The 23,116-nt window shown below is 46.9% G+C and overlaps 1 protein-coding gene across 3 annotated transcripts in view; it reads left to right on the top strand.

Annotated features, from left to right (window-relative positions):
* kcnd3 (potassium voltage-gated channel, Shal-related subfamily, member 3) overlaps positions 1-23,116 on the top strand; it is a 348,776-nt gene that overhangs the window by 308,908 nt on the left and 16,752 nt on the right. For 2 of the 3 annotated variants that reach the window (XM_046364946.1, XM_046364945.1), the window contains exons 4-6: positions 10,039-10,140; positions 22,621-22,653; positions 22,922-23,014. In XM_046364946.1, coding sequence (XP_046220902.1) covers positions 10,039-10,140; positions 22,621-22,653; positions 22,922-23,014 — 228 coding nt within the window. The remainder of the gene's footprint in view (positions 1-10,038; positions 10,141-22,620; positions 22,654-22,921; positions 23,015-23,116) is intronic. The other variant, XM_046364947.1, reaches the window with a different exon arrangement.

The following is a 23,116-nucleotide window of genomic DNA, read 5'->3' as shown; positions in this document are numbered from 1 at the left end:
ATTACTAATGAAGCATCCATCTGGACCTGAGCTCAGTGACAGGCCTGTTGTATCCTTCACTCTCCTTGCACCATGAAACATGAAACAACGCTACAGGTTTCTCTTCAGAGTAACAAAACCATACAGAGTTCACAGAGGAGGAGTGTCTGTGTGTCTTGTCTGGTCTCTGACCTTGTGTTCTGCTTTGTTCTGCCTATGAGCTCTGCTCAGGGAGGCTGTAATGAACAGCAGGTTGTGATTTTGATTGTAAAGGATAAGCTAATTGATGATTCATGGTGACTCCATCTTTCAAGAGCTGTTACCCAAGAAAGACATAGGAGAGAGGAAGAGAGAGAGAGAGAGAGAGAGAGAGAGAGAGAGAGAGAGAGAGAGAGAGAGAGAGAGAGAGAGAGAGAGAGAGAGAGAGAGAGAGAGAGAGAGAGAGAGAGAGAGAGAGAGAGAGAGAGAGAGAGAGAGAGAGAGAGAGAGAGAGAGAGAGAGAGAGAGAGAAACAAAGGAGAACCAAGGTGAGAGCTGAGCTCAGACTGTCCTAACCTTGGGCGGTCAGTTTCTCAATACTGCCTTTCTTTCTCCCTCTCTCTCTTCTCGGTCATGCGTATGTATGTCTCTTCTCACTCCACATTTCCTGTTTCCTCCAACATAAGTGAGAGAGTGAGAGACAGACTATCAGGTATCAAGGTAAGACCCAAGTGCAGACTGAAGTAACAATGTTTATTGTAACAACAGGGGCCGGAAAACGACAGGTCGAGTCAGGCAGGGGTCGATAATCCAGAGTTGGAGCTAAGGTACAGGACAGCAGGCAGGGTCAGGGTCAGGGACAGGCAGAGTGGTCAGGAGGGCGGGTACAGGGTCAGGGCAGGCAAGGGTCAAAAACCAGGAGGATGAGATAAAGAGAGGCTGGGAAAAGACAGGAGCTGACAGGACAACCTCTGGTAAGCTTGACAAACAATATGAACTGGCACAGACAGACAGAAAACACTGATATAAATACCCAGGGGATAAGTGGAGAAGATGGGTGACACCTGGAGGGGTGGAGACAAGCACAAGGACGGGTGGATCAGATCAGGGAGTGACCGAGAGAGAGAGAGATGTATGACCACATTAGAAACACAGACTTCCCTCAGATTACACAGATCCACAAAGAATTCGAAAACAAACCCAATTTTGATAAACTCCCAAATCTACTGGGTGAAATACCACAGTGTGGCATCACAGCAGCAATATGTGTTACCTGTTGCCACAAGAAAAGGGCAACCAGTGAAGAACGAACACCATTGTAAATACAACCCATATGTATTTTCCATTTTGTACTTTAACTATTTGCACATCATAACAACACTGTATATAGACATACTGTCAGGACCCGGTTACGAACCCGGGTCTCCGGAGTGAGAAACAGTCACTTAACCAACTGAGCCACGAATAGTCGGCAGAACCCAGAAGATGAGGCAGACACAGCAGTACTTGAGACGGTGTATTTAATGAAGTAAAAAGTGAAGTTCTTCAGGAAAACATGTAACTCCACAACCTCAAAAGGAATCCTACAAGAACAAAGGTAATCCTCAGAGACAAAAAAGGTAAATCCACAAGGTGGAAGGTAAAGCAGAAAAAGCCTCAAAAGATACTCAAAAAACAAACAAACAAGAAAAAAAAACAGAATTCCACAAGAGAGTCCACCGGGATCAACAAGAGTTCTCAGAGTACTAGGGCTGGGTGCTAACATACAAACACAGAGCAAAGAACAGAGGAAAACAAAGGGTTTAAATACAATCAGGGGAAACGAGGCACAGGTGCAAATAATAATGGGGATCAAGGGAAAACAAAAGGTCAAAAGGCACAATGGGGGCATCTAGTGACCAAAAACCGGAACAACCCTGGCCAAATCCTGACAGAATCCCCCCCCTAGGAACGGCTCCTGACGTTCCTACCAGCTCTCTCAGGGTGGAGGGCCCTGAACTGACGAATGAGGTCAGGGTCCAGTATGTCTTTGGCAGGAACCCAGGAGCGCTCCTCGGGACCGTAGCCTTCCCAGTCCACCAGATACTGCCAGGACCGCTGCACCCGGCGGGAATCCAGTATCCGATGGACGGTATAAGCCGGCTAGCCTCCAATGACACGAGGCGGAGGGGGAGGTCTGTCTGCCGGACAAGGGGAGAAAAAACAACAGGTTTTAATAAGGAAATGTGAAACGTGGGATTAATCTTAAGGGATCTGGGTAAGTGTAGGCGATAAGAAACTGGGTTAACTCTCCTGGCAACCTTAAAGGGACCGATGTATTTTGGGACAGCTTGCGAGACTCCACCTGTAGTGGTAAGTCTCTTGTGAAGAGCCAGACTCTCTGGCCGGGGCGCAGGGTAGGCCCGGGACGGCGACGTCTGTTGGCTTGTTGTTGGTACCTCTGTGAGGAACGCATAAGATTAAGACGGGTCTTCCTCCACATAAGCCGACAGCGTCTGACGAACTTCAAGGCTGAAGGCACTCTGACTTCTGCCTCCTGGTCCGGGAACAATGGAGGGGCATAGCCAAACTGACACTCGTGCGGGGACATACCAGTGGAGGAGGAGCGCATGGTGTTGTGCGCGTATTCGGCCCAAACAATGAAGGACGACCATGTGGACGGGTTGTTACGAGTCATACATCGGAGGGTGGTTTCCAGCTCTTGATTCATCCTCTCAGTTTGGCCGTTGGACTCCGGATGGTACCCTGAAGATAGACTGGCAGAAGCCCCCATGAGTTGGCAGAAGGCCTTCCAAAACCTAGAGGCGAACTGAGGACCTCTGTCAGAAACCATATCTTGAGGAATGCCGAAGACTCGGAACACATGATTAATTACCAACTCAGCCGTTTCCTTGGCAGAAGGTAACTTAGTCAGAGGGACGAACCTGGCCGCCTTTGAAAACCTGTCGATAATGACTAGGATAGTAGTATTACCATGGGATGGAGGAAGGCCAGTAATAAAGTCCAACGAGATATGGGACCAGGGTCTGTGGGGAATAGGTAAAGGGTGAAGGAGTCCTTGCGGGCAGAGGTGAGACGATTTGCCCTGGCAGCACACGGGGCAGGCATTGACAAAAGTGGCAACGTCTTCTCTTATGGTATGCCACCAGAACTTACGCTGGATGAACTCCAAGGTGCGACCTACGCCCGGGTGACAGGTGAGGCGAGAGGAGTGCCCCCACAGAAGGACCTGAGTCCTCACTGCCTTGGGGACAAACAACCGATTGGCAGGACCTCCTTTCGGGTCCGGTTCAATAGCTTGAGCTCGTCTCACGGTATCCTCAACTTGCCACGAGATCGGAACCACGATCTTAGCAGCAGGAAGGACAGGCATGTCCGTGTCATCTCGAATGGCAGGAGCGTAGACTCGTGACAGGGCATCCGGTTTGAGATTCTTCGACCAGGGCCGATAGGTGAGGATAAACTGGAATCGATTGAAGAAAAGAAACCATCTAGTTTGTCTAGAGTTCAACCGCTTCGCCTGCTGGATATACTCCAGATTTTTGTGGTCCGTAAGCACTTGAAACGGGTGAGAAGCCCCCTCGAGCCAGTGTCTCCATTCCTTCAATGCCATCTTAACCGCTAGGAGTTCACGATCCCCCACATCGTAGTTCCTCTCAGCCGGGGTAAGCCGGTGTGAGAAGAAAGCGCACGGATGAAGCTTCTTGTCTTCACCCCTCTGAGACAGGACAGCTCCAACACCAACCTCTGAGGCGTCTACCTCCACCACAAACGGTTCATCCGTTGTCGGTAGTATCAGGATGGGAGCAGAGAGGACGCGCTGCTTGAGTCCTTGGAAGGCCGTCTCAGCTTCTCTTCCCCACAAAAACCTTGCATTGCCACCCTTGGTTAAAGCTGAGAGAGGGGCTGCCACCAAGCTGAAGTTCTTGATGAATTTGCGGTAAAAGTTAGTGAAGCCCAGGAAACGCTGAACTTCCTTAACGGATTTGGGGGTGGGCCAATCCGCTACCGCCCCTACCTTCCTGGGGTCCATTTGGACTCGACCGGGTTCCACTACAAATCCCAGGAATTGTACTCGGGATGAATGGAATTCACATTTTTCCGGCTTAACGTACAGATGGCTGTCTAGGAGGCGTTTGAGTACTTGTCTGACATGCTTAGTGTGTTCTTGAAGAGAGCTCGAAAAGATGAGGATGTCATCCAAGTAAACGAACACAAATATGTTAAGCATATCCCTAAGCACATCGTTTATGAGCGCTTGGAACACCGCTGGGGCGTTGGTCAGGCCGAAGGGCATCACCAAGTATTCATAGTGACCAGTAGGCGTGTTGAAAGCGGTCTTCCACTCGTCACCAGGTCTGATCTGCACAAGATGGTATGCGTTCCGCAGGTCAAGCTTAGTGAAAACAACTGCTTCCTGGAGCAGCTCGAAGGCTGTGGCCATAAGGGGTAGCGGGTAACGGTTACGGACGGTTATGGCATTGAGTCCCCGGTAGTCAATGCAAGGACGTAATCCACCATCTTTCTTGGCCACAAAGAAAAACCCTGCTCCCGCTGGGGAGGTGGATGGACGCATGAGGCCTGCTTCCAGAGCGTCCTTGATGTAGGTATCCATAGCAGCTCATTCGGGTGGAGATAGGGAAAAGATCCGACCCCTGGGAGGGCAAGTGCCCGGAAACAGTTCGATGGGGCAATCATATGGTCTATGGGGTGGTAGCATGGTGGCCCTCTGTTTGCTAAATACCAGTTTGAGGTCATGGTAACACTCCGGAACTCGGGTCAAGTCGATGGATTCTAAAGACTCGGGAGTAGAACTCGGGGAATTCGGGAAAATACAAGTAGCTTGGCACGTAGGACCCCATTGCTTGATAGTGCCCACAGACCAGTCGATGTGAGGGTTATGGCTGTGAAGCCAGGGGTATCCAAGGACGAGAGGGAACTCGGAACAGGAGATCAAATGAAAGTTCATCAATTCCTGGTGTTGTGAAACTGAAAGTCGCAAGGAGGTAGTGACATGAGTGACAAGTCCAGATCCCAAAGGGCTTCCATCCAATGTAGTAACCCTCATGGGGTCACTTAGAGGTTCAGAGGGAACGCCATTCTCCTTCGCCCAGACACCATCCATGAAGTTACCTGCGGCTTCAGAGTCTACCAAGGCTTGAAGGTGAAGCTTCAAGTCCCAGGAAAGGGTGACTGGAATGAACAGACGGGAGTTGGACGGATGGGAGGAGGTTATGTTTCCCGTTACAGTTCCCCCCCGGTCTGTACGGGACAGAGCGTTTCCCTGGAGCCCGGGACACGTGGAACGGAAATGGCCCGGTTTGCCGCAATATAGACAGCGTCGCTCCCTCATCCGGCGGTCTATCTCAGCCTGGGAGATGCGTCCAATCTGCATGGGTTCCGGTGGAGCCAGCGAGGATAAAGGTGGGGACTCGGAGCTGGGACTGATAGGGGCTAGAGGTCTACGGTTGAGTTCTCTCTCTCTCAGACGCTGGTCAATGCGTGAGGCCAACTTGATCAGGGACTCGAGATTGTCCGGTGGTTCCCGAGTGGCCAGTTCATCTTGGATAGTGTCGGAAAGGCCTTTCAGAAAGCACACCGTGAGCGCCTCGTTGTTCCAGCCACTCGCTGCTGCCACCGTGCGGAACTTGATGGCATAGTCCGTCACGCTGCGCCGACCTTGGTGGAGAGTCAGGAGCTGTTTGGCTGAGTCAGGACTACTGCTTGGGCCTTGAAACACTCGTTTGAATTCCTCAGCAAAGGCAGAGTAGCTGGCACAGCAGGAACTATGGGCATCCCACACAGCAGTAGCCCAGGCCAGGGCTTTTTCCGACAGCAGGCTGATGATATATGCGATCTTAGACCGGTCGGTGGGGAACGACGAGGGTTGCAGCTCGAAGGAGAGAGAACATTGGGTGAGAAACCCTTTACAAGCACTTGGATCACCTGAGAACCGTTGGGGAGGTGGAAGACGAGGTTCAGCCAGAGGGTTAACTGCCATGGGTACGTGAATCTGAGGTACAGGGACGGGAACTGTTGCCGGGGTAAGTCGATCAGATATCTGCTTTATGGAAGTCAGCATCTCCGACAGAAGATTAGAATGCCTAACCATTAAGGCCTCTTGCTGAACCAGGGCGGCTTCGTGGCGTTGGACAGTCTCCTGGTGGTGGGACAGCATGGCAACAAGGTCCTGGGAACTGGCTGCCTCTGGGTTCATTTTTGGCTCTGTGTTTCTGTCAGGACCCGGTTACGAACCCGGGTCTCCGGAGTGAGAAACAGTCACTTAACCAACTGAGCCACAAATAGTGGGCAGAACCCAGAAGATGAGGCAGACACAGCAGTACTTGAGACGGTGTATTTAATGAAGTAAAAAGTGAAGTTCTTCAGGAAAACATGTAACTCCACAACCTCAAAAGGAATCCTACAAGAACAGAGGTAATCCTCCAAGACAAAAAAGGTAAATCCACAAGGTGGAAGGTAAAGCACAAAAAGCCTCAAAAGATACTCAGAAAACAAACAAACAAGAACAAAAAAACAGAATTCCACAAGAGAGTCCACCAAGATCAACAAGAGTTCTCAGAGTACTAGGGCTGGGTGCTAACATACAAACACAGAGCAAAGAACTGAGGAAAACAAAGGGTTTAAATACAATCAGGGGAAACGAGGCACAGGTGCAAATAATAATGGGGATCAAGGGAAAACAAAAGGTCAAAAGGCACAATGGGGGCATCTAGTGACCAAAAACCGGAACAACCCTGGCCAAATCCTGACACATACTATGACATTTTAAATGTCTTTATTATTTTGTGAGTGTTATGTTTTCTGTCAATAGTTATTGTTTATTTCACTTTTGTGTATTATCTACATCACTTGTTTTGGCAATGTAAACATTTGTTTATCATGCCAATAAAGCCCTTAAATTGAATTGAGAGAGATAAAGAGAGAGAGGGTGAAGAGAGAGGGGGTGAGAGAGAGAGGGAGGGGGAGAGAGAGAGAGAGAGGGAGAGAGAGAGAGAGAGAGAGAGAGAGAGAGAGAGAGAGAGAGAGAGAGAGAGGGGGGGGGAGACAGAGAGAGGGGAGAGAGACAGAGAGAGACAGAGAGACACTACATTTTAATCAGCCTGGCAATGTGGAAGAGAAACACAACCAACATCCTGCCAGAGCAGACAGACCTTGTGTCTATACCTGAGATTGTCTCCCCTGGCGGAAATGAATAAAGTTTTCTACTTTTGTACTGCCGAATAAAGCACTTGAAGCTAAAAAACAATGTTAGAGAAGATTGTGTCCGTATGAAACATATACACAGCTCAACATTTTAGATTGTTCCACTGAGAGTTCAATCTGTGCTGAGTGAAACTGTTTTCTCACTGAGTGGTGTTGGTAAGAGGCTAACCTCTTACTAATAGAGAGAGAGTGACAGAGGGAGACAGAGATAGAGAGTGACAGACAGAGATAGAGAGTGACAGAGAGAGACAGAGAGAGAGTGACAGAGAGAGAGAGAGAGAGAGAGAGAGAGAGAGAGAGAGAGAGAGAGAGAGACAGAGAGCAGAGAGAGAGAGAGAGGAGAGAGAGAGAGAGAGAGAGAGAGAGAGAGAGAGAGAGAGAGAGAGAGAGAGAGGGAGAGAGAGAGAGAGAGAGAGAGAGAGAGAGAGAGAGAGAGAGAGAGAGAGAGAGAGAGAGAGAGAGAGAGAGAGAGAGAGAGAGAGAGAGAGAGGGAGAGAGAGAGAGAGAGAGAGAGACAGAGAGAGAGAGAGACAGAGAGAGAGAGAGAGAGAGAGGAGAGAGAGAGAGAGAGGGAGAGAGAGTGACAGAGAGAGAGAGAGAGAGAGAGAGAGAGAGAGAGAGAGAGAGAGAGAGAGAGAGAGAGAGAGGAGAGAGAGAGAGAGAGAGAGAGAGGGAGAGAGAGAGAGAGAGAGAGAGAGAGAGAGAGAGAGAGAGAGAGAGAGAGAGAGAGAGAGAGAGAGAGAGAGAGAGAGAGAGAGAGAGAGAGAGAGAGAGAGAGAGAGAGAGAGAGAGAGAGAGAGAGAGAGGGAGAGAGAGGAAGGGAAAGCTGTCTGATGACGTGACTCGCTCTAAATCAATTTTCGCTACAGCCCAGTGCTTCCTTCCTTCAGTCTCTCTCACACGCCCCATGCTTTCCATTTTCACAAATCTGCAGTGGGAGGTGTGTGTGTGGGGGGGATACCTATTCAGATGTGGTTCTCTCCTGAGCAGTCGTTCCAGGGCAGGCCTTGAGGCATCCCTCCATCCTGTCTTTCTGCTCTACTTCCTGCTAATCCAAATACACTACCACTCTCTCTTTCTGCTTTTAATTTTCATCATAGTAGCTTTTTAAGTTCTCCTCACCAGGTGTTGTGCTGAGGAGTTTAAAACTTAACTTGAAGTTTAGTTTCTCTTGAGGTTAAGTTTCTCTGAGCTGTAGGCTATTCAAGTATACCAAAGGTGGCCGGTGCCACCTTAATTGGGGAGGACGGGCTCATAGTAATGGCTGAAGCGGAATACATGGAATGGAATCGAACACTTCAAACACCAGTTGTTTTTAATACCAACCATTATTATGAGCTGTCGATGCTCTAGCTTAGTGTTCATGTTCCTTGTGTGTAATAAATACATGAATTAATTCATTAATAAAAGCCAGTACACTCCTGTGTTTTCTCAATGACGCTTCAGCAGAAATCCATCCTCAAATCTGTCCTGCCTCTCTGCACTGTCTGAGAGCAAATTTGGACCAGAGACACAGGTTCTGGGTCCCAGTGGCCCTAAATACTCTCTCTCTCTCTCTCTCGATCTCTCCTCCCTCTCTCTTTTACTCCCTCTCTCTCTCTAGCCCCCCCCCCCCATCACTCTCAATAAAAGTGGATACATTCTAGCAGGGTATGTTTTCACACCTCCTCCATTACCCCCAGTAACCATTTCCATGGTGGCTGGAAGTGTTTGCCTGGTGACCCCAGAGAGCTGATCTCATTGGCTGAGCTCAGAGCGAGACGAAGAAGAGGGTCATCCTAGAGACCTCTGGGATGTCTAAGCTGGCACAAAGGAGCATGCGAGAAGGAGGGGCAGAGAGAGGCCAGGAGACAGTAACAGATAAGGAGAGAAAGAAAAGAAAGTGAGAAAAGATTGAGAGGAAAAAACTATTATAAGAGTAAGAGGATGGAGGGCAAAAGAGAAAGAGAACCGTATGGAGAGGAGGACGCATGTGTGTGTGCAAGAACACCTCTGCTTAATACCTGTCTCTGGGAGCATAAACAAGATTGAGAATGCTGGCCAGCTTGTCTGAGCGTAATCTCTTGCCAGACCTTTTGCAAGCAGACATTGTGTATTGCTTGTTATTGATGCATTGAGAAATCACATTGCCTTTTTTTGCTCCTTCTTTTATCTCTCTGTCTCTGTCCTTGACAGGAGAGAGAGAGAGAGAGAGAGAGAGAGAGAGAGAGAGAGAGAGAGAGAGAGAGAGAGAGAGAGAGAGAGAGAGAGAGAGAGAGAGAGAGAGAGAGAGAGAGAGAGACAGACAGAGAGAGAGACAGACAGAGAGAGAGAGAGAGGTGGCTGCACACCAACCCTCCTTATACTGTGTTTCCTGTAGATGAGAAGAGATGTGTGCAGACAGACATACACACTGATGGTCAGGGTTGTAGTCATAACAATTTTTAAGGCAGTGGACATTTCATTGATTTATTCTACATAAACAAAAGCAATACATTTCAAGGCGCAATTCGGCAAGTCTATTACACAAGAGACACAGACTGCAATGTTAAACATTGAAAAGAGTCTTTAATCCATTTACATTTACATTTAAGTCATTTAGCCAGTAAAGTAACGTTTCTACCCTCCAGACTAATATGTGCAGGTTGCTTTAGTATGCTCACCACGCATCTGATATCAGACACAGTCTGCATCAAACGTTTAATCAGGGAAAAGGATCGCTGTGGGAAGACTAAATGATTGATTAGGGAATAGGAACATAGCCATTTATGATTTAACCTGGTTGGTGGATGGTCTGCATCAAACGGGGTGCACTTTATGATCTTTGGTGGTGTGAGGGGACTGATCTTTGGTTTCCATGGTTTCTCTGTCTTCCAGAAAGCACGTCTGGCCAGGATACGAATATCCAAGACAGGAAGCTCTAATGCCTTCCTCCACAGCAAACGGAATGGCCTCTTCAGCGAAGCCTTGGAGCTCACGGTAAGAGAACACTCAATACAACCACCATTGACTGTAGTAGTCACGACCTCTTTAACTCACATGGGCACTCTAGGGCACTCTCTAAAACCCAGCCCAGTCACAACAGTAGAATTCTGTATGTTTACCCTGAAAGTGTTTATACATCGGAGTGACACTTTCCCCCGTGGGATAAACTCCTGCCTCTTAAGTACCACATCATATAATCACGCTTTGACTGCACTTCACTGAACACGTTACAGATTCCATCCTTCTTCGTCTTCTTCGTCTCCCTGAGGTAATCATTGACTCATAAGTAATGGGATAGATCAAAACAAGGTTACTACATTCACCAATCCAACCTCATCAGATCAGTTATTTCCTCAAGGCAGAAAGGATAGCGAAGTCTTTATTCAAACAGGGCCCTTGTGATTCTTCTCTCTCTCCTCCTGGGTTCCTGGAAGACTAGGCCTGGCCTGGCTTCTGAGAACAGCTAAATGCAGTCCTGTTAAATATGCTGTAGTGTTAATGTGAACATCTTGGTGCTCAGCTGGGATCCAGGCTGCAGGCACTAGCAGACATGTAAACACAACTCGGGTTCCTCCTCTCCTCTCCTCTCCTCTCCTCTCCTCTCCTCTCCTCTCCTCTCCTCTCCTCTCCTCTCCCTCTCCTCTGGGCTGAGACACACCAAAACACAAAGTCACTTTAGCTGTCTCTGAATGTATAGCTTGTCCTTCTATACACCCATGAATTGCACTGAGATTTGACTGTGCCTCCACCAGCTCTCCCACGCACTATGAAGCAACCGTTAGCATGACTAAACTATAAAAACTCAAATCTGAGCTATGTTTTAGAGGTTCCGAGCAAAATGATCTCGTTGACGTCACAGGGAAAAGCCAGCTGACCTTCGATACATCTGCACCACACAGAGGATTAGTCAATTGTGTCCATGTATTATGCAGCATCACCTGGTTACCTACCTGCCTGTAGTGTAGCTAATGGACCAGCCACCTGGGTGATTCACAGCAGCCCTCACACCAGTGGAGGCTGCAGAGGGGAGGATGGCTCATAAGAATGGCTGGAACAGAGCAAATGGAATGGCATCAAAACCATGTGTTTGATGTATTTGATACCATTCCACCAATTCCACTCCAGCCATTATCACGAGCCCGTCCTCCCAAAATTAAGGTGCCACTGACCTCCCGTGCCTCACACATCCTGCTGATTCTTTGGCTTTAGTCTTTAGGGAATGAGTAGGACAGAACCAGAAATAGCCTGGAGACGCAGCTGTGTCTGTGTACTGTAGCTCAGCACTGTTTAGGAGGTGAACTCTTCTCCACAGCACATAAAAAAATGTGCTGCAGCACTACTCACATACACTGGGGAGGAGGGAACTACATAACAACACACAGTAAACATGGTGGAAACTCAGCCCGGTCTCATAGACTAGACGTAACATGGTACATTTCAATCCGGGACACTCAAAATAGTATGATATGTTATGTTTGGTATGGTATGGTTAATTAACACAGAAGGTTACTTAAGGCAAAAACAAAAGTAGAATGGTTATTCGGGGAGGATGGGTGGTTGTATAAAACGCACCTGATTCTAATAATTAGCTGGTTGATAAGATTAATCAGGTTAGTTACAACTGGGATTGGTGTGAAAATCTACAGGAGGGTAGTTCTCCAGAAACAGGGTTGGAGAGCCCTGCTTTATCCTAACTTCTAACCCTAACCACTAGCCTAGCTAACGTTAGCCACCTAGCTGACGTTAGCCACCTAGCTGGCGTTAGCCACCTAGCTGACGTTAGCCACCTAGCTGACGTTAGCCACCTAGCTAACGTTAGCCACCTAGCTGACGTTAGTGTCAACCACGTAGCCACCATCTAAGGTCAGCGCCAACAAATTGGAATTCGTAACATATCATCCGTTTTGCAATATTCGTAACAATTTGTATGAATTGTAATTCGTAACAGATCGTACGAAATGGATGATGGACATCCGTAAATGTATACAAACAATGCATTCAGAGAGTCGTCTTACCCTTTGACTTATTACACATTTTGTTGTGTTACAGCTTGAATTCAAATATGGGTTGAATACATGTTTTGCTCACCCATCTACACACAATACCCTATAATGACAAAGTGAAAACATGTTTTTAGTCATTTTAGCAAATTTATTGAAAATGAAATACAGAAATATCTCATTTACAGAGTTATTCACACCCCTGAGTCAATACATGTTAGAATAACATTTGGCAGCGATTATATCTGTTGAGTCTTTCTGGGTAAATCTCTAAGAGCTTTCAACACCTGGATTATATCTGTTGAGTCTTCCTGGTAAATCTCTAAGAGCTTTCAACACCTGGATTATATCTGTGAGTCTTCCTGGTAAATCTCTAAGAGCTTTCAACACCTGGATTATATCTGTGAGTCTTCCTGGGTAAATCTCTAAGAGCTTTCAACACCTGGATTATATCTGTTGAGTCTTCCTGGGTAAATCTCTAAGAGCTTTCAACACCTGGATTATATCTGTTGAGTCTTCCTGGGTAAATCTCTAAGAGTTTTCAACACCTGGATTATATCTGTTGAGTCTTCCTGGGTAAATCTCTAAGAGCTTTCAACACCTGGATTATATCTGTTGAGTCTTCCTGGGTAAATCTCTAAGAGCTTTCAACACCTGGATTATATCTGTGAGTCTTCCTGGGTAAATCTCTAAGAGCTTTCAACACCTGGATTATATCTGTGAGTCTTCCTGGGTAAATCTCTACGAGCTTTCAACACCTGGATTATATCTGTTGAGTCTTCCTGGGTAAATCTCTAAGAGCTTTCAACACCTGGATTATATCTGTTGAGTCTTCCTGGGTAAATCTCTAAGAGCTTTCAACACCTGGATTATATCTGTTGAGTCTTCCTGGGTAAATCTCTAAGAGCTTTCAACACCTGGATTATATCTGTTGAGTCTTTCTGGGTAAATCTCTAAGAGCTTTCAACACCTGGATTGTGCAACATTTTTTAAATTCTTCAATCTCTGTCAAATTGGTTGTTGACCATTGCTCGACAACCATTTTCTGGTCTTGCCATATATTTTCAGGCCGATTCAAGTCAAAGCTGTATCTAGGCCACTCCGGAACATTCAATGTCATCTTGGTAAGCAACTCCAGTGTATATTTGGCCTTATGTTTTAGGTTATTGTCCTGCTAAAAGGTGAATTTTTCTCCCAGTGTCTGTTGGAAAGCAGATTGAACAAGGTTTTCCTCTAAATCAAATCAAAATCAAATCAAATTCCCTCTACTTCCGGCGCCGACAGAGATAGCCGCCTCGCTTCGCGTTCCTAGGAAACTATGCAGTTTTTTGTTTTTTTACGTGTTATTTCTTACATTAGTACCCCAGGTCATCTTAGGTTTCATTACATACAGTCGAGAAGAACTACTGAACATAAGAGCAGCGTCAACTCACCATCAGTACGACCAAGAATATGACTTTCGCGAAGCGGATCCTGTGTTCTGCCTTTCACCCAGGACAACGGAATGGATCCCAGCCGGCGACCCCAAAAAAACGACTTCGTAAAAGGGGGAAACGGAGCGGTCTTCTGGTCAGACTCCGGAGACGGGCACATCGTGCACCACTCCCTAGCATTCTTCTCGCCAATGTCCAGTCTCTTGACAACAAGGTTGATGAAATCCGAGCAAGGGTAGCATTCCAGAGGGACATCAGAGACTGTAACGTTCTTTGCTTCACGGAAACATGGCTCACTGGAGAGACGCTATCGGAATCGGTGCAGCCAGCTGGTTTCTCCACGCATCGCGCCGACAGAAACAAACATCTTTCTGGTAAGAAGAGGGGCGGGGGCGTATGCTTCATGGTTAACGTGACGTGGTGTGATCATAGCAACATACAGGTACTCAAGTCCTTCTGTTCACCTGATTTAGAATTCCTCACAATCAAATGTCGACCGCATTATCTACTAAGGGAATTCTCTTAGATTATAATCAAAGTCGTATATATTCCCCCCCAAGCAGACACATCGATGGCTTTGAACAAACTTTATTTGACTCTTTGCAAACTGGAATCCATTTATCCGGAGGCTGCATTCATTGTAGCTGGGGATTTTAACAAGGCTAATCTGAAAACAAGAGTCCCTAAATTTTATCAGCATATCGATTAGGCAACCAGGGCTGGAAAAACCTTGGATCACTGCTATTCTAACTTCCGTGACGCATATAAGGCCCTACCCCGCCCTCCTTTTGGAAAAGCTGACCACGACTCCATTTTGTTGATCCTTGCCTACAGACAGAAACTAAAACAAGAAGCTCCCGCGCTGAGGTCTGTTCAACGCTGGTCCGACCAATCTGATTCCACACTCCAAGACTGCTTCCATCACGTGGACTGGGATATGTTTCGTATTACGTCAGACAACAACATTGACGAATACGCTGATTCGGTGAGCGAGTTCATGAGAACGTGCGTTGAAGATGTCGTTCCCATAGCAACGATTAAAACATTCCCAAACCAGAAACCGTGGATTGATGGCAGCATACGCGTGAAACTGAAAGCCCGAACCACTGCTTTTAATCAGGGCAAGGTGACCGGGAACATGACCGAATACAAACAGTGTAACTATTCCCTCCGCAAGGCAATCAAACAAGCTAAGCTTCAGTATAGAGACAAAGTAGAATCTCAATTCAACAGCTCAGACACAAGAGGTATGTGGCAGGGTCTAGAGTCAATCACGGATTACAAAAAGAAAACCAGCCCAGTCACGGACCAGGATGTCTTGCTCCAAGGCAGAATAAATAACTTTTTTGCTCGCTTTGAGGATAATACAGTGCCACTGACACGGCCTGCAACTAAAACATGCGGACTCTCCTTCACTGCAGCCGACGTGAGGGAAACATTTAAACGTTTCAACCCTCGCAAGGCTGCAGACCCAGACTGCATCCCGAGCCGCACCCTCAGAGCATGCGCAGACCAGCTGGCTGGTGTGTTTACGGACATATTTAATCAATCCCTATCCCAGTCTGTTGTTCCCACATGCTTCAAGAGGGCCACCATTGTTCCTGTTCCCAAGAAAGCTAAGGTAATTGAGCTAAACGACTACCGCCCATAGCACTCACTTCCGTCATCATGAAGTGCTTTGAGAGACTAGTCAAGGACCATATCACCTCCACCCTACCTGACACCCTAGACCCACTCCAATTTGCTTACCGCCCAAATAGGTCCACAGACGATGCAATTTCAACCACACTGCACACTGCCCTAACCCATCTGGACAAGAGGAATACCTATGTGAGAATGCTGTTCATCGACTACAGCTCGGCATTTAACACCATAGTGCCCTCCAAGCTCGTCATCAAGCTCGAGACGCTGGGTCTCGACCCCGCAACTGGGTACTGGACTTCCTGACGGGCCGCCCCCAGGTGGTGAGGGTAGGCAACAACATTTCCACCCCGCTGATCCTCAACACTGGGGCCCCACAAGGGTGCGTTCTGAGCCCTCTCCTGTACTCCCTGTTCACCCACGACTGCGTGGCCATGCACGCCTCCAACTCAATCATCAAGTTTGCGGACGACACAACAGTGGTAGGCTTGATTACCAACAACGACGAGACGGCCTACAGGGAGGAGGTGATGGCCCTCAGAGTGTGGTGTCAGGAAAATAACCTCACACTCAACGTCAACAAAACTAAGGAGATGATTGTGGACTTCAGGAAACAGCAGAGGGAACACCCCCCTATCCACATTGATGGAACAGTAGTGGAGAGGGTAGTAAGTTTTAAGTTCCTCGGCGTACACATCACAGACAAACTGAATTGGTCCACCCACACAGACAGCATCCTGAAGAAGGCGCAGCAGCGCCTCTTCAACCTCAGGAGGCTGAAGAAATTTGGCTTGTCACCAAAAGCACTCACAAACTTCTACAGATGCACAATCGAGAGCATCCTGTCGGGCTGTATCACTGCCTGGTACGGCAACTGCTCCGCCTACAACCGTAAGGCTCTCCAGAGGGTAGTGAGGTCTGCACAACGCATCACCGGGGGCAAACTACCTGCCCTCCAGAACACCTACACCACCCGATGTCACAGGAAGGCCATAAAGATCACCAAGGACTAGGGTGTCTCCTGTGTTTAGTTCTATTGCATTTTTAAAAAATTTTTTTTTTACTTCCTAGACCTTGCTGATGACAAGCATACCCATAACATGATGCATCCACCACCATACTTGAAAAGTGGTACTCAGTGATGTGTTTGCCCCAAACATAACGCTTTGTGTTCAGGACATTAAGTTAATTTCTTTGCCACATTTTTGCAGTTTTACTTTAGTGCCTTATTGCAAACAGGATGGATGTTTTGAAATATTTGTATTCTGTACAGGCTTCCTTCTTTTCACTCTGTCATTTAGGTTATTATTGTGGAGTAACACAATGTTGTTGATCCATCTGCAGTTTTCTGCTATCACCAATGGCCTCATGGTGAAGTCCCTGAGCAGTGTCCTTCCTCTCCGGGAGGAAAACCTCCCTGGTCTTTGTGGTTGAATATGTGTTTGAAATGCACTGCTCGACTGAGGGACCTAACAGATAATGAATTGTATGTGTAGGGTACAGAGATGAGTTAGTCATTAAAAAATCACGTCAAACACTATAATTGCACACAGAGTGAGTCCATGCAACTTTTTACGTGACTTGTTAAGCCTATTTTTAGTCTTGAACATATTTAGGCTTGTCCTAACAAAGGGGTTCAATACTTATTGTCTCAATACAATACAATACATTTTTTTATTTTTCTAAAAACATAATTCCACTTGGACATTATGGTGTGTTGTGTAAGACAGTGACACAACATCTACATTTAATCCATTTTAAATTCAGGCTGGAACACAACATCTACATTTAATCCATTTTAAATTCAGGCTGGAACACAACATCTACATTTAATCCATTTTAAATTCAGGCTGGAACACAACATCTACATTTAATCCATTTTAAATTCAGGCTGGAACACAACATCTACATTTAATCCATTTTAAATTCAGGCTGGAACACAACATCTACATTTAATCCATTTTAAATTCAGGCTGGAACACAACATTACATTTAATCCATTTTAAATTCAGGCTGGACCACAACATCTACATTTAATCCATTTTAAATTCAGGCTGGAACACAACATCTACATTTAATCCATTTTAAATTCAGGCTGGACCACAACAAAAATGTATAAAAAGTCAAAGGGGTGTGAATACTTTCTGCAACGTAACATATCATACACAGTCACTTAACAATAGTGCATCTAAAACTTAGGGGGGGTGAGAGGGATTACTTATCCTATCCTAGGTATTCCTTAAAGAGGTGGGGTTTCAGGTGTCTCCGGAAGGTGGTGATTGACTCCGCTGTCCTGGCGTCGTGAGGGAGTTTGTTCCACCATTGTTCGCTGCCCTGGCCCCCAATGGTGGAACAAACTCCCTCACGACGCCAGGACAGCGGAGTCAATCACCACCTTCCGGAGACACCTGAAACCCCACCTCTTTAAGGAATACCTAGGATAGGATAAGTAATCCCTCTCACCCCCCCCCCCTAAGTTTTAGATGCACTATTGTTAAGTGACTGTCCCACTGGATGTCATAAGGTGAATGCACCAATTTGTAAGTCGCTCTGGATAAGAGCGTCTTCTAAATGACTTAAATGTAATGTAAATGTAAAATGGAGGGTCCCGGATTTACATGCACTATATTGTATCTACCGGTGAGTCCAGGTTGGGAATCTAAACGTTAAAATGATTAAAGCCTGTATTGTTTACCAGTGAGTCCAGGTTGGGAAACTAAACGTTCAAATGATTAAAGCCTGTATTGTTTACCAGTGAGTCCAGGTTGGGAAACTAAACGTTAAAATGATTAAAGCCTGTATTGTTTACCAGTGAGTCCAGGTTGGGAAACTAAACGTTAAAATGATTAAAGCCTGTATTGTTTACCAGTGAGTCCAGGTTGGGAAACTAAACGTTAAAATGATTAAAACCTGTATTGTTTACCAGTGAGTCCAGGTTGGGAATCTAAACGTTAAAATGATTAAAGCCTGTATTGTTTACCAGTGAGTCCAGGTTGGGACACTAAACGTTAAAATGATTAAAGCCTGTATTGTTTACCAGTGAGTCCAGGTTGGGACACTAAACATTAAAATGATTAAAGCCTGTATTGTTTACCAGTGAGTCCAGGTTGGGAAACTAAACATTAAAATGATTAAAGCCTGTATTGTTTACCAGTGAGTCCAGGTTGGGACACTAAACGTTAAAATGATTAAAGCCTGTATTGTTTACCAGTGAGTCCAGGTTGGGAATCTAAACGTTAAAATGATTAAAGCCTGTATTGTTTACCAGTGAGTCCAGGTTGGGACACTAAACATTAAAATGATTAAAGCCTGTATTGTTTACCAGTGAGTCCAGGTTGGGAAACTAAACATTAAAATGATTAAAGCCTGTATTGTTTACCAGTGAGTCCAGGTTGGGAAACTAAACATTAAAATTATTAAAGCCTGTATTGTTTACCAGTGAGTCCAGGTTGGGACACTAAACGTTAAAATGATTAAAGCCTGTATTGTTTACCAGTGAGTCCAGGTTGGGAATCTAAACGTTAAAATGATTAAAGCCTGTATTGTTTACCAGTGAGTCCAGGTTGGGAATCTAAACGTTAAAATGATTAAAGCCTGTATTGTTTACCAGTGAGTCCAGGTTGGGAATCTAAACGTTAAAATGATTAAAGCCTGTATTGTTTACCAGTGAGTCCAGGTTGGGACACTAAACGTTCAAATGATTAAAGCCTGTATTGTTTACCAGTGAGTCCAGGTTGGGAATCTAAACGTTAAAATGATTAAAGCCTGTATTGTTTACCAGTGAGTCCAGGTTGGGACACTAAACGTTAAAATGATTAAAGCCTGTATTGTTTACCAGTGAGTCCAGGTTGGGACACTAAACGTTAAAATGATTAAAGCCTGTATTGTTTCAGCCATTTAAAAAAATAAAAAGCAAAGATAGATTTTAGGTGGTATGATATTTATGCATTTTAACAAGCCAAGCAAAGGGGTTTGTCAGGGATTGCAGTGCGCTGTCCTGTCAGCCCTGACTGATGCAACCCAGTGAAAGTTTACAGTATGCGTACGTAACAGTGTTGCTTCTGTCCCTCTCCGTGCCCCAAGCTGGGTTTGAACCAGGGACGCTATGAACACATCAACAATGATCACCCGCAAATCATCATTACCTATCGCTCCACAAAAGCCTTGGCCCTTGCAGGGCAAGGGAAACAACTATTTCAAGGTCTCCGAGCGAGTGACGGCAACGATTGAAACGCTACTAGGCCGATGCTAACTACCTAGCCATTTCACACCTGTTACACGTATCTGTAGGAAAGAGCTTCCCCCATTTTCTCTGACTGACATCACACTGCAATCTAGTAAATAGGCCTACTGCCCCTCTATATCTAGCCTGAGGTATACTACATTTACATTTACATTTAAGTCATTTAGCAGACGCTCTTATCCAGAGCGACTTACAAATTGGTGCATTCACCTTATGACATCCAGTGGAACAGTCACTTTACAATAGTGCATCTAAAACTTAAGGGGGGTGAGAGGGATTACTTATCCTATCCTAGGTATTCCTTAAAGAGGTGGGGTTTCAGGTGTCTCCGGAAGGTGGTGATTGACTCCGCTGTCCTGGCGTCGTGAGGGAGTTTGTTCCACCATTGGGGGGCCAGGGCAGCGAACAGTTTTGACTGGGCTGAGCGGGAGCTGTACTTCCTCAGTGGTAGGGAGGCGAGCAGGCCAGAGGTGGATGAACGCAGTGCCCTTGTTTGGGTGTAGGGCCTGATCAGAGCCTGGAGGTACTGAGGTGCCGTTCCCCTCACAGCTCCGTAGGCAAGCACCATGGTCTTGTAGCGGATGCGAGCTTCAACTGGAAGCCAGTGGAGAGAACGGAGGAGCGGGGTGACGTGAGAGAACTTGGGAAGGTTGAACACCAGACGGGCTGCGGCGTTCTGGATGAGTTGAAGGGGTTTAATGGCACAGGCAGGGAGCCCAGCCAACAGCGAGTTGCAGTAGTCCAGACGGGAGATGACAAGTGCCTGGATTAGGACCTGCGCCGCTTCCTGTGTGAGGCAGGGTCGTACTCTGAGGATGTTGTAGAGCATGAACCTACAGGAACGGGCCACCGCCTTGATGTTGGTTGAGAACGACAGGGTGTTGTCCAGGATCACGCCAAGGTTCTTGGCGCTCTGGGAGGAGGACACAATGGAGTTGTCAACCGTGATGGCGAGATCATGGAACGGGCAGTCCTTCCCGGGAGGAAGAGCAGCTCCGTCTTGCCGAGGTTCAGCTTGAGGTGGTGATCCGTCATCCACACTGATATGTCTGCCAGACATGCAGAGATGCGATTCGCCACCTGGTCATCAGAAGGGGGAAAGGAGAAGATTAATTGTGTGTCGTCTGCATAGCAATGATAAGAGAGACCATGTGAGGTTATGACAGAGCCAAGTGACTTGGTGTATAGCGAGAATAGGAGAGGGCCAAGAACAGAGCCCTGGGGGACACCAGTGGTGAGAGCGCGTGGTGAGGAGACAGATTCTCGCCACGCCACCTGGTAGGAGCGACCTGTCAGGTAGGACGCAATCCAAGCGTGGGCCGCGCCGGAGATGCCCAACTCGGAGAGGGTGGAGAGGAGGATCTGATGGTTCACAGTATCGAAGGCAGCCGATAGATCTAGAAGGATGAGAGCAGAGGAGAGAGTTAGCTTTAGACCGAACATACTACAGACCGAACACGCACTAATTTATTTATGTAGTTGACATAAATTAATAAACATTGTAATCAACATTAATCAACTTTTGAGCCAAACACCCAGCCGTCTGGCCCTCTAGGCTGTTGCTCCTGCTCTCTCTGCCCATAGCTATAGCCAGTAGCATCAGCCCAAACAGAGCCCATAGCTATAGCCAGTAGCATCAGCCCAAACAGAGCCCATAGCTATAGCCAGTAGCATCAGCCCAAACAGAGCCCATAGCTATAGCCAGTAGCATCAGCCCAGACAGAGCCCAGAGATATAGCCAGTAGCATCAGCCCAAACAGAGCCCATAGCTATAGCCAGTAGCATCAGCCCAAACAGAGCCCATAGCTATAGCCAGTAGCATCAGCCCAGACAGAGCCCATAGCTATAGCCAGTAGCATCAGCCCAAACAGAGCCCATAGCTATAGCCAGTAGCATCAGCCCAAACAGAGCCCATAGCTATAGCCAGTAGCATAAGCCCAAACAGAGCCCATAGCTATAGCCAGTAGCATCAGCCCAAACAGAGCCCATAGCTATAGCCAGTAGCATCAGCCCAAACAGAGCCCATAGCTATAGCCAGTAGCATCAGCCCAAACAGAGCCCATAGCTATAGCCAGTAGCATCAGCCCAAACAGAGCCCATAGCTATAGCCAGTAGCATCAGCCCAAACAGAGCCCATAGCTATAGCCAGTAACATCAGCCCAAACAGAGCCCATAGCTATAGCCAGTAGCATCAGCCCAAACAGAGCCCATAGCTATAGCCAGTAGCATCAGCCCAAACAGAGCCCAGAGATATAGCCAGCAGCAGCAGCCCAGACAGAGCCCAGAGATATAGCCAGCATTAGCAGGCCAGAGCTATAAGCAGTAGCAGAAGCCTAGAGATATAGCCAGTAGCAGCCCAGAACCCAGAGATATAGCTAGTAGCAGCCCAGCACCCAGAGATATAGCCAGTAGCAGCCCAGAACCCAGATATATAGCCAGTAGCAGGCCAGAACCCAGAGATATAGCTAGTAGCAGCCCAGAACCCAGACATATAGCCAGTAGCAGCCCAGAACCCAGAGATATAGCTAGTAGCAGCCCAGCACCCAGAGATATAGCCAGTAGCAGCCCAGAACCCAGAGATATAGCCAGTAGCAGCTGAGAACCCAGAAATATAGCCAGTAGCAGCCCAGAACCCAGAGATATAGCTAGTAGCAGCCCAGCACCCAGAGATATAGCCAGTAGCAGCCCAGAACCCAGAGATATAGCCAGTAGCAGGCCAGAACCCAGAGATATCGCCAGTAGCAGGCCAGAAGACAGAGATATCGCCAGTAGCAGGCCAGATTCCAGAGATATTGCCAGTAGCAGCCCAGAACCTAGAGATATCGCCAGTAGCAGGCCAGAATCCAGAGATATCGCCAGTAGCAGCCCAGAACCCAGAGATATCACCAGTAGCAGCCCAGAACCCAGAGATATAGTCAGTAGCAGCCCAGAACCCAGAGATATAGTCAGTAGCAGAAACCCACTCAGACAATCTGACTCAGAGAAGAGGGCGTCGTGCCCCACAAACACAGAACAAACCACTCCCACATTTACACTCACACTCTCTCCCTCTCCCTCTTTCACACACACACACTGAGCGTTCATTTTACTGAAATGAAAACCTAGTAAAACTCTACCTGTGTGTCTTTTTGTCTCCTCTTTCACCTTTGACCTGAAGCAACTTCCTTACAAGATGAACCTTTCAGACCAGGTACAGAGACAGCAAACAGACACACACACCTAGAAACCCTTCTATCTGTTGGCAAACAAAACTGTGTAGCATTTTCATTCACATTGTGTGTGTGTGTGTGTGTGTGTGTGTGTGTGTGTGTGTGTGTGTGTGTGTGTGTGTGTGTGTGTGTGTGTGTGTGTGTGTGTGTGTGTGTGTGTGTGTGTGTGTGTGTGTGTGTGTGTGTGTGTGTGTGTGTGTGTGTGTGTGTGTGTGTGTGTGTGTGTGTGTGTGCGCGCGCGCGTTGCAGAGTTCCATTGAGGAGGAGCAGCACCTGAGCAAGAACCAGTCCCTATTAGAGAGCCAACACCACCACCTGCTGCATTGTCTGGAGAAAACCACAGTGAGTACACACACACACAAAAGTGACAAGCACATCAAACAAGAAAAAAGTCCATGTTAAATATATATCAAATGTAAAATAATATTAAAATCAAACCCCTGA

The sequence above is a fragment of the Oncorhynchus gorbuscha genome, linkage group LG10 (genome assembly GCF_021184085.1).
Source record: "Oncorhynchus gorbuscha isolate QuinsamMale2020 ecotype Even-year linkage group LG10, OgorEven_v1.0, whole genome shotgun sequence".
Taxonomy (NCBI): Eukaryota; Metazoa; Chordata; class Actinopteri; order Salmoniformes; family Salmonidae; genus Oncorhynchus; species Oncorhynchus gorbuscha.
The sequence above is the reverse complement of the archived record's forward strand: the minus strand, read 5'-3'. Positions and strand labels throughout refer to the sequence as shown.